The 11799-nt window shown below is 47.4% G+C and overlaps 1 protein-coding gene across 1 annotated transcript; it reads right to left on the bottom strand.

The window, feature by feature from the left end:
- Positions 1–801: 801 nt before the first annotated feature.
- ero1a (endoplasmic reticulum oxidoreductase 1 alpha) lies at positions 802–5412 on the bottom strand. The gene is made up of 15 exons (XM_062447410.1): positions 4897–5412; positions 4601–4720; positions 4422–4505; positions 4296–4337; positions 4022–4098; positions 3611–3684; positions 3211–3331; positions 2994–3046; positions 2749–2775; positions 2571–2663; positions 2236–2482; positions 1963–2032; positions 1756–1842; positions 1293–1426; positions 802–1127 (listed from the first exon to the last, which is right to left on the bottom strand). Exons 1-15 carry the CDS (start codon positions 4990–4992, stop codon positions 1067–1069), a joined length of 1386 nt encoding a protein of 461 aa, XP_062303394.1. The 5' UTR covers positions 4993–5412; the 3' UTR covers positions 802–1066.
- Between the last annotated feature and the right edge of the window lie 6387 nt (positions 5413–11799).

Raw genomic sequence — 11799 nt, 5'->3', positions numbered from 1 at the left:
GCTATATTGCTGAAATACTGCCTTGTTGACCTTCAAATGGGTCCACCTGGGTTTGAACTCATCTGTGAGATTGTGTAAGGCAGGAGTCGTAAATCAGTGAAGGGAAAGCTGAATCAGGATGCGGGATGGAGACAGGAACAAGTAAAAGCACTGTGAACTCTCTGTGGGTTAAGAAAACCATGTTTACCACTTAAAATCGACAGATGTATCAACTGCCTTCTGTCTTTCACCAGTTCTGCCTGCATACCAGAAGTCCTGCCAGGGTTTTCTCACAGAGACGACCCTTGTCTGACAACCCTGAATTGCATTCGGTTTCTTGGCAGAACCCTTGAGCTTACAGTTGAGTTGGCTGTGGTCTAACCAGACTTAGCTGTCACGACCCCTGTGTTCTGGAACATCCCTTGTGTATTCTCAGTCACACCCGTGTGTTCTGGAACATCCTTTGTGTATTCTCAGTCACACCGTGTGTTCTGGAACATCCCTTGTGTATTCTCAGTCACACCCGTGTGTTCTGGAACCCCCCCCCCCCTTACATTTTCAGTCATCGACCTATTCCTTTCCAGTCACCGGCGCTGACATGAAGGTGATTAGGCCTGATCAATACCTTCACTGTCAAGCCTGTCGCATGTGCGTCACAGGGAAAAGGATCTCAGCTCGCATGACAATAATGCTTGATGATGTTTGTGTACTTGTAAATGAACGTGTAAACAAAGCTTGACAACCCACGTCACACACACCCTGCTTGCAGATCAAAGTAAGGTATCTTCACATTCTAGGCTACCATGATAAAAAAACTGATGGTGTATGTCAGTTAATATTTATTCTTCATTCAGTCCCTTAGAGGGTCACATTTTAAATCAATAACTCCAGTGTTGACAAAAAAAAAAAAAAATATATATATATATAATTCAGAAACGATGACTAGCACATGTAGAACAGGGTTAGACTTGGTTAGAAAAGAGGAATGTAGGAGTGCAGAATGTAGGTTGCTGTGGTGGTTCCTCCCCTTTGTGCAGGTCAGTGGTTTTTAGAAGGAAGTGTGGAGGAATGGTTCTCAACCCTCTCTTCACCAGACATCTGCTAGCAGATTCCTGAAGTTCTCAAGCTCCCTAATGCTTGTTGAGATGCTGGAACACAAATACATATAAATGTATAATTTTCCCGGTACTGAATGTACAACATGTTCCGGAGCAGTTCTAATCTAAGGTATCAGTTCATACAGATCTGTAAGGGTCCACGGAGACGGGTTGCTATGGACTTCATAGGTGGATGGTGTGTGGGTTATGTCTTACCGTCCAATAGCGTTGAAGAGGGAGACGATCTCCTGGCGGCTCAGCTGGAAGGAGGGCAGGTCACCTGACTTGGGGAGATCCTCAATCTGGCGCTCCGAGAACAGAATCTTCAGGGCTGTGCCCAGGCCTTGCGTCTTGAAAGGTTGAAACAACATATAAAATAAACTTTTTGAAAGGTTGAAACTATATTGAATAAAAAAGTTTTGAAAAGTTGGAGAAGAAAAAAAAAAAATTTTATTTTTCGGAAAGGTTGAAATAATATTGATTAAAAAAAACTTTTTAAAGATTGACACTTTATATACATATACACTCATTTATAAAGTTAGCGATGATGACATGACTCAGAATAGAGACATTCCTGATCACCCATGGCCATATATGAGGGAGATGTTCGAAACTGGCGGTGTCAAAAGGATTCCTGGCGAGTGCGCTGCGTGTCTATAGTCTTTTTGTATTAAAGTACCTGTAGTTTGCCCCAGAGACGGCACTTGAAGCAGCCAACACAGTCCATGATCCTGGAGATGTTGCGGAAGGTCGACCTAAAGTCCTCCTGAAACCAGCAACAGAAGGGCCGGTGAGATGAGTAGGTGAAATGTACCCAGTGTGTCAGAGCTGGATTGTGCTTCTAAAATGGCCGACGCTCACAGTGGCAGACAAGAGGTACAGAAACCTTAAGCCTTGCTGCTTCCTCCTTGTCCCCGGTAAACAGCGACATTTCATCAAAGTGCAGAGGGAAAGACCTGGGAGAGAGATGGCGATAATAATACTTCACTGAAAGGATAGCTAGAAGGTGACATCTTCCCCCATGTTCATTACACTAGCTGGGCTCACAAAGGAAGATTTTGAGACACCTCCGAAGTCAGTAAGCATCACGTTACCACATCTTTTAATCCCTCTGTCGACTGTTCCGTTTCCCCAGTTTCAAAGCCTGTAGTACACTCACTTGGCCACTAGGAGGAGCTCTAGGAGCAGGCTTTTGTGTTGCCTGTCCTGTGCAGGTTGGCCAGTGTAGAGCTGGAAGTATGGGCGCTGGAAGAAAGGCAGGACTTTGGCCAAGGCACGTAGCTCTATCAGGTACAGGAAGTAGAGATTACGCAACCTCTTTGGTCCCTCGCCATTGGTCAGCCCTGCGTCGAAGCGCTGCTGGAACTCTGAGATATTATGACCCCACTTTCTCTGGAACCAGTTATCTTAGGGAGGGATTAGAAAGAAAAACGTGAACACTTCATAATCTCAGCATAGTCTCCTGTGTGTGTGTGTGTAAAGGGAGGAACTGACCATCTATGAGATACCTGGCACTCAGGTGTGTGTTGATGCTGGCGTGGAGACCAGACACCAGGCGGTAGAAAGCTCTTTTCTCCACACACTGACCTGGAGGGGAGCAGGGCACAGGGTTCAGACTCCTGCACATGGACACGAATACACTGAACAAAGAGGGGTTTAGTTTACAGCCTACCTTCCAACCAGCTGTAAAACGTCTTCCCTGAAAATTAGATAATTCGTTTTATGGGACATGCTAAATTCACTTCAGCAAATAAAATAAGTACATAATTGTGGGGTGGGATGCATGCGTTAAGTTTGAGTGAAAACGCAACACTAACCTTCATTTCCTGTGGAAGTGGAAAGATGCAAACATATCAGTTGGGGTTAACATTGCACACATTCCTGGCAAATAAGGTCGATATTGTATTAGGATGCTGCCTTTACCACTGTATGAAGCTAAAGGATTCAGGGGTCTCTTCACAGTATACGGCCTTAGGAGGAAAAGGCAAACACGTGTTAATCAGGTTAACAAAAACCTTACAGTTAAAGAAACGCACCTGCAAAACATTTGAAAAATTAAAAAAAAAACAGCTAAACTTGGGAGTTCCAAATGGGAAAAGTCTGGTGGTGTTCCAACGGTGACAGTGGTTCCTACTTGAAACAGTTCTCCTCGTAGATGCTGTTCCAGATCTGCCAAGCTTCTGGGCCTTTGTAGCCCGTGAAGCGCTCTGGGTTCAGAAGCAGATCCACGTACTGGGAGTCCGGACTCTCCTCATCTGGGAATCAAGAGGAAGTGCAGTCAGACAGAAAGATCATTTGCCTCTGACACTTTCCCTTTTACCCAACATTTACATATTCAGCATATTTATATATATACCCCCCCCCCCCCCACACACACACACACACTTTATTTCCATATTCATGATATGTTTTCCTATATTCAAACGTTTGTTCTGTAGTTCTAGCTTTTGAAAAGTTGATTTGGCATTTTGCCTTTTGAAAGAGCAACTCAAACGAAAGCCGTGTATAATCCGCCTCAGATGCAAATTATTTACCGTCGGCCACGCAGAAGCGCTCAGCCTCGTCATCGTGCTCACCCCACTCCAGGACGGCCCGTTTGGTCTTCTCGCTACGTCCCAGAAGAAGAAAAGAGTCGCGACAAGGTCAGTTATTTTGTCTGCAAGCCTGTCACCGCATTCTCCTGTTAATTCTGTTAGCTTAGGGAGTCAGGTGGCTGAGCGGTGAGGGAATCGGGCTAGTAATCCGAAGGTTGCCAGTTCGATTCCCGGTCATGCAAACTGACGTTGTGTCCTTGGGCAAGGCACTTCACCCTACTTGCCTCGGGGGAATGTCCCTGTACTTACTGTAAGTCGCTCTGGATAAGAGCGTCTGCTAAATGACTAAATGTAAATGTTAATAAACAGCACCAGGAGACTCCTGGGCACGTGGCTGTCTCTGAGACCGACCTGAGAGAGCCATCGACAGCACCAAGCTGCAGGGTGCGCTCACAGTCTTGGAGATGGTCGTCGGCCTCGGCTGTGTACTGCACACACAGACAAGGAAGTGAGAAGACACTTGTGGCTTTGACAGACTGTCCTGTGATATTCTTACCCTGCCTCTAAGAAGGCTTCCGTTACACATGCGGGCTGTATAAGAACTCCAGTATATCCCATACAGTAAAATACGATGTAAAAATAGGTCTTGGCTTGGTTTCAAATGTGTTTTAATGTTGTTTCCTACCTTGTTGTGGATGTGAGTTTTGATTCCTTCAGGTACCTCATTCTGTGATGAGAAAAAAAAAGTTGCCTCTCAGCTGGTATGAGATGAATGCATAGTTGTTGACGTTTTTAAAAAGTCCATACTCACAGGAGTGCAGGGCTTCACAGCACAGTCCCTAAGTCCACACTGAGAGCCACTCGTCCAGAATGGACACGGCCTATTCAGGTTCACCTAATATATACAGATATAAAGCCTGAGGATAATACTGAAAACACCACTGTATGATTCACTAAATTCACAAGCACAAATAGGTTGTTCTGACCAACCTTATAGAACCTGAAGTAGTCAGATTCGAGCAGCTTTTGAAGTTTGGGGAAAAGATGTTCGTTGTTAAAGGCATCAATTGTCTCCACATCACAAGTGCAGTCATCCAAACTACCCGTCACCTGTAACAACACGGGGATTATGGGTCTGTCATGTACTTGTTATAGTCCAACCGTTTTTATATCTTGTAGCTTGGCATTAACTGGATAATTATCATATAATGTTGTCTTTGTAAGGAAACGAGCTAGATCATACCGTCGTTATGGGGTGTTTTGCGGGTAGGCGTTCACGCGCTTACCTGACAGAAGCACCTTTGGGAGGCAGAGGAGCTCGAGCTTGACAACCGGAGATTGAGAATCGAATAAAAAGTAACGAGGAAAACTACGTTTTTCATTTTGTAAGAGTATTAACGGCCTTTGGAGAAAATAAACCACAAAGATCCTACTCTGAAAGTGCATGTAGGCTACGTTGCTGTTACACACTGTTTGGTGGACAAACACAAATTAAAACAGAACAATGAATCATGGTAGGGGCTAGGTCCCAAATAAGGAATTGACATCAGCTTCCTATTGCGTTACTTGACTGGGTCTACGTGAAGAACGTGACCTGAGCTGACCGCTTCAGAGTTTAAAGTTTGAAAGTAAAATGTACTGCCATAAAGGCATTTTACACGGAGTAAATTAAATGTCTCTGACCCTGACAATGGTATGTTGTCAGTTAGGTTTAAAATATGCCAGATAGCCTAGTCAGTGTAAATGTCGTAGCATGTCACATAGCCAAACCACAAGGTGGAAGCAAAGGCTAGACTTGAGGGGAACCCCTCCTTAACTTCCGTCAATATTTAAAAACATTAAATCCGAGTCAAATTATGGCCCAGGAATTATTTGGAGAATGAGCGAAATTGGGCGTCGGCCTAAACTTCTACTCTCTATCTTGCGGGCTCACCAAAGTGTACAATATTTATTATAGGTCTACTAATATTGCCTGGCATTAACCTGGCTACTAAGTTTACAATGGAAATGCCTTTCAAAATAAACTCGAGTTTATTTTAGCTAGCGTAACTCCTAAACGTTTCTACGATGTTTGATCACGCACAGTTGGATACTTGTAAGTTTTGCAGCTACAACATTAGGGTAGTTCATTATGAGCCATTCAAACCCATAGACTGTTCCCATTCCACCCATGTTCAAACCCTGTATGAAATTCTGTGTCCTCTTTGAATTGAGCTGTAGCCTAGGTCTACGGTTATACAACCGCGTCCTCTACTGGGTGGAATGCGGTCCGCCATAGCAACATTACTATGAAAAACTTCAAGAAAGGGAGGAAGGCGTCACAGAGGTTTCATTGATAGAACACGTTGTTATATTATATTTGCTGAAAAACCTGGACAAACAGATTGAACCCAACGGTGCTGTGCGTTTGCAGAAGCAAACGTTTTCCCCTTGAATACTGGGCTACACTAGGGATCCGAAGCATATAAAATACCACGTAGCCTAATCCCCCTCCTGTTTACTTTTAAACTCAACTTCAGCCTTGTTAGTTGTATTGATTTTGTACTGTTTTCTGAGGAAACCATTTTTTTCCCAACAATTCGCTAATCCCTGTCAGTCGCCTGCGTTGCTAGTAGGCTGTGCGATCTGTCCCTAACTCCATTCTCTATTTTTGCTTCCTTGTCTGCTGCCAAGCCCCTGACGTAATGCTCCGTGTTAATTATTAGCATGTGGAAAGCAATGCCGAGTCTCTCCTCTGGTTCAACAAGAGTAACTGTAGTCGGAAAAGTTAGTCAAGATGGCAAAACACACAGATCCGGAGTGAAGGGGCACCGCTCCCCACTATCTTACTAATTGTTGCGCCCTGTCCTGCGAATAAAGAGCCTACCGATGCAACTGTGCCCAGTAAGTAATATTCAACCGTTTCTTCTGCCAGTTTTACGAAGGTTCTGCGGCATTTTGACGTTCCTTTTGTCCGAACTGTTTTCTCAATAGCTGGGCATGTTAAAATAACATTTAATCTCACGCGTGATAGAATGCTATGTGTAATACGAATGTTATAGTAGATTGTAGGAGTGTAGGGGCTAAAGCCTATCGTTGAAAAATCTATTGTATTTTTGTGCTTAAATCTATATAACTTAAAACAGGTCTTAGTTTAGTGTAACCATAGCCTTTTAAAAGAATAGACGTATTCACCGTGCTGCATAGCTTTGCTCTGGTCACATTTTATGAATTTTTAGACTGCAGTTCAGACTGCTCAGTTATTCATGTTCGTTCGAAAGCCTTTCCTTTGCATCAATCCCAAATTCAAACATCGTCGCGCATATGCTGCTGCCCATTATTCCCACTGTTGATGAAGTGACAGTTTTAGAGGCCGGTTAATGCTGACATAGACTTAAAAGGTAAGATTTTGATACAAATGGGTTAGGCCCACGTCGTTGCTTATGTAAATGATTGCGCTAACGTTTCTACATTGTTGTCAATGTAGACGGAAAGGTTTACGTAAAATCGATATCGTTTTTTGGCACGTTTAGTAAATTCATGATATGATCATTTGGGCTCGACTGTCTGCCACGGCGACGAGCTAGAGGCTGCAGTCGTTCGCCTGGGAAATACCGGGATGTCGCGCTAGTTACTTGTACCAACAATTGTATTTTTAGGAATGGGTGGATATGGTTTATTTTAGTCAGGGCGGTGAATGCCACAAGCCCTCTGAGACGAAAGCGAGGCGACTCCTAAGTCAAGTAGCCTACGCAAAGCACCGAACATTTGTTGCCGTAGGCATTAAATGTGATTAGCCTACAATGCCCATGTGTATCAGTTAACGAATCCTGAATTGAAGAAAGTATGATCGAAGCAACAAGGTTGTTTTTTTTGCGTGTGACTTTGTTGTTGTTGTTGTGTGTGTGTGTGTGTGTGTGTGTGTGTATGCAAACGTGTGTGTGTGTGTCAGATATCCCTCTGAACAGTTTTTCTGGTTGCAGGCCTAAGGGGGATCCCTGAGGAAAGATGTCCATGTGGGTAGACCAGGTGTGACAGCGCATGTTGAAGTCAATCTGAATCTCCTTCAAGCCAAGTCCCTCTGGTCCAGGTGGGTCCTGGGAAACACCTGGCAGACAGAAACACCTCAGAAACACCCTCTCTTCCCGCCACATCCTCAACAGTCAAGCCCCGACCATGCTACGCCACCTCAACTGAGCGGATCAAACACCTCATGCCCCAAGTACGACCACCGGACAGCCCCCCAGCCCCCCTCGCCGACCGCACCCCAGCCCCCCTCGCCGACAGCGCCCCAGCCCCCCTCGCCGACCGCACCCCAGCCCCCCTCGCCGACAGCCCCCAGTGAACCAGCTGCAGGAGAGAACGAGCTCGCATTCTGAGTTCACCCGCCATCTCCCCCCCCCCCCCCCCCCGTTGACGACCCGAGAGGGAGGGGAGCCCACTCTCTGTCGCCTCCCGCCCGGACACACTCACACACACACCTGGCCCCCGGATCATGATGTTTCGTGACCAGGTGGGTATCCTGGCCAGCTGGTTTAAAGGGTGGAACGAGTGCGAGCAGACGGTGGCTCTGCTCTCCCTGCTGAAGAGGGTGAGCCAGACGCAGGCACGCTTCCTCCAGCTGTGTCTGGAACACAGCCTGGCCGAGTGCACAGAGCTGCACGTGCTGGAGGGGGAGGCCAACAACCCAGGTAAGGCCACCTGCATCCGGGGGCGCATGGGGGAGGGGCCACGTCACAAGAGGGAGGGGCCACGTGCCGGGGGGAGCACAGGGGAGGGAGACCCATCCAGCTGACGTGACAGGCGGCGTCAGTGTGGACACACACACACACAACCACACTTACACAAACGCAAAACCACAAACGCACACATACACAACCACACGCACACACAAACCCCACACACACACGCACACACACACACATACATACACACATACACAACCCCACACATACACAAACACACACGCCCGTACTGAAACACGCACACACAAACACACTTGCACAAATACTGAAGCCTTTAGTGTGAGATAGGCCTGTGGTCAGAGAAAAGCCTACTTCATGAGTACTAACTCCAGGTGTGAGTCAGCAATCTTGTCATAGAACAGAATGCAGCTGTACAAGTAAAGACAAGGGTGTACCCCAATAACAGAGAGAGGAGTTCAGAGGTGAGAAAAAGGTTGTTTGACTGGCGCAGAGTCCCACCATCACGTTAGGCTGCGCTTGTCTGGTTTAATGGTCCTTACAGGCTCTGTTAACTGGGGTTAAATCGGTCGACAAGGCTGACTGGTGGTGGTGGTGGGGTTTGTTGCATCAGGCTGGTGCGTGGCCATGGAAACAAAAACCCTGGCAACTGGCTCATAAAAGATGAGCATGATAGGGGCTGTGGGGTGTCATGATGATGCAAAGCAACAGCGTGTGCTTGGATACAACTACACATCCGCCTGCCCACTGCACTGTTTGAATTTTGCTTTGGTGATAAGACACACACACTCTCTCTCTCGCTCTCGCTCTCTCTCTCGCTCTCTCTCTGGATTACATGGTGAGCTTTAGTGCAGCACACTCCATGTTATTGTTCAATACGAAGATTGAGACTTCAAAGAGGCAGGCATGTGAAGTTGTGAGCAGGGGGTCTGTTACCAGCCCTGTGCCCGGGGTACAACATCACCACAGATCAAAGGGGGCTTGGCATGGGCGGGAACAGCCGGGCTGTTTTGACACCAGCAGCAGCTCACCAGCGCTCACAGTTATGGATCTTCCCTCTTTTAGAGGATGATTATGCAGGGGGAAGTGCTGAGATTGTCGTACTGTACTTTTAAACCAGTTTTCGACTTTTACTTTTGGAGTCACGGTTTGTGACATAGTATATCGAAAATGACCAGGGTTAGTCCTGTTCCTCCCTGTGGAAGCCTGTGAGAGTATTTGAAGGCGCTGCTGGACCTCCTGTGTTCAAACTTCACCTCACACGACAAGATCTGAGCACGCCATCACCCTTCAGTCTTGTGAGAGGATCACCGAACCTAGACGGAGGACGGAAGGAGATGTTTCCGCACGTGGAAACACGGCCTCAGACGCAACCCAACACGGGCCTCAGCAGTCCCTCCCAACCTCTCTCCCTCCCTCTCTCCCAACCTCCCTCCCAACCTCCCTCCCAACCTCCCTCTCTCCCAACCTCCCTCTCTCCCAACCTCCCTCTCTCCCAACCTCCCTCTCTCCCAACCTCCCTCTCTCCCAACCTCCCTCTCTCCCAACCTCCCTCTCTCCAAACCTCCCAACCTCCCTCCCAACCTCCCTCTCTCCCAACCTCCCTCTCTCCCAACCTCCCTCCCTCCCAACCTCCCTCTCTCCCAACCTCCCTCTCTCCCAACCTCCCTCTCTCCCAACCTCCCTCTCTCCCAACCTCCCTCTCTCCCAACCTCCCTCTCTCCAAACCTCCCAACCTCCCTCCCAACCTCCCTCTCTCCCAACCTCCCTCTCTCCAAACCTCCCAACCTCCCTCCCAACCTCCCTCTCTCCCAACCTCCCTCTCTCCCAACCTCCCTCTCTCCCAACCTCCCTCTCTCCCAACCTCCCTCTCTCCAAACCTCCCAACCTCCCTCCCAACCTCCCTCTCTCCCAACCTCCCTCTCTCCAAACCTCCCAACCTCCCTCCCAGGCCCACCTGTGTGAGCTTGTGGCTTCCGTTGACTCAGCCGGCTGAGCGTGACGCCCCACCTCGCCCAGGCGTCTTCCCAGCGTTGGTGCAGCGCTTACGGGTGGTGTTGTTGGGGGAATGTAGTGAGGAAGAGGGAGTCAGGTGGCTGAGCGGTGAGGGAGTCGGGCTAGTAATCAGAAGGTCGCCGGTTCGATTCCCGGCCATGCCAACTGACGTTGTGTCCTTGGGCAAGGCACTTCACCCTACTTGCCTCGGGGGAATGTCCCTGTACTTACTATAAGTCGCTCTGGATAAGAGCGTCTGCTAAATGACTAAATGTACATGTGGAGTGGTGGCTCCCTCGATACAGCCTCCTCGTACATCTGAGCCTGTCACTAAGTGTCTCTGGAACTTTGCCTCATGTGTCATTGTGGTCTGGCTGAAATCCAGAGTTCTACTGGCAAAAACCAAGTCTGAATCACTTTGATTTAGCACTATTTTAGCTTAGTAATTATTATTATTTTTATTTTTTTTGCACTAATCATGAAAGTGTGGAAATGTAATATTGAGATGGGGTAAAGTCAGCGGTCTCTAAAGGGTTCATTTGCAGCTGGAAGTTCGAGTGGAGTGGAAAGACGCTATTTGGAAAGTGCTGTACAACTGAAAGGAATCTAAAATGACCTACTTCTTCCTCTAACTGTAGAGGCTTGCTTGTTCCTGGGAGACAGTGATGCAACTTATTTGCTGCTTGTCACAGCTGTGTGAGTGTGTGTGTGTGTGTGTGAGTGTGTGTGTGAGTGTGTATGTGTGTGAGTGTGTGTGTGTGTGTGAGTGTGTATGTGTGTGAGTGTGTATGTGTGTGAGTGTGTGTGTGTGTGAGTGTGTATGTGTGTGAGTGTGTGTGTGTGTGAGTGTGTATGCGCGAAACTGTGTGTCATTTATTTCAGATGCATCATATTTTCAGACTTGTGATTTTGACCCTGTTTGGTAATTTGATGATACTATTTTAAGACTGGTTGTAGCACTGATGTTTCAACTAATTTGAACTGCTAAGTTGCTTACGTAAGTTATTATTACGTAACTTATTCATTCATTCATATAGGGGGGGCAACCTTCACCCTAATCATGATGAGGACGCAGACACACAAACAAACACACACACATACGTGACTGGGCCTCATCCTTCTCCACCTTTTTCCACTCGTGTGTGTGTGTTCCCTGCTGTTCGTTAGTCAGTGGATATTTCTGCCCTAACTAGGGCTGCGCTGATGAAAAACTGGGATGGAAAGCAGCATTCCTGGCTGACGTCACGACCGGACTCTGGTGGGGATACTGTCTAGGAATGTGGGCACGGCGAGGAGTGCGGAGAGAGAGGGAGGGAGACGTCACAGGCGGAGGAGGAAGGCCTTTCCAGTCGAGGAAAATCACTCTGTCGTTAAAAAAGGAAAAATCCCTTTAGCGAGTTCAGATCGTCGGACGTTGTGATTGGACGTTAGGGAAGGGGGGGAGGAGGGAAGGGGGGAGGAGGCTGTGTATGTCCGGTTCCTTATCAGGGCCGTAGTTCACAGACAGGTATT

Source organism: Osmerus eperlanus, chromosome 21 (genome assembly GCF_963692335.1).
Source record: "Osmerus eperlanus chromosome 21, fOsmEpe2.1, whole genome shotgun sequence".
NCBI lineage: Eukaryota > Metazoa > Chordata > Actinopteri > Osmeriformes > Osmeridae > Osmerus > Osmerus eperlanus.
The sequence above is the reverse complement of the archived record's forward strand: the minus strand, read 5'-3'. Positions and strand labels throughout refer to the sequence as shown.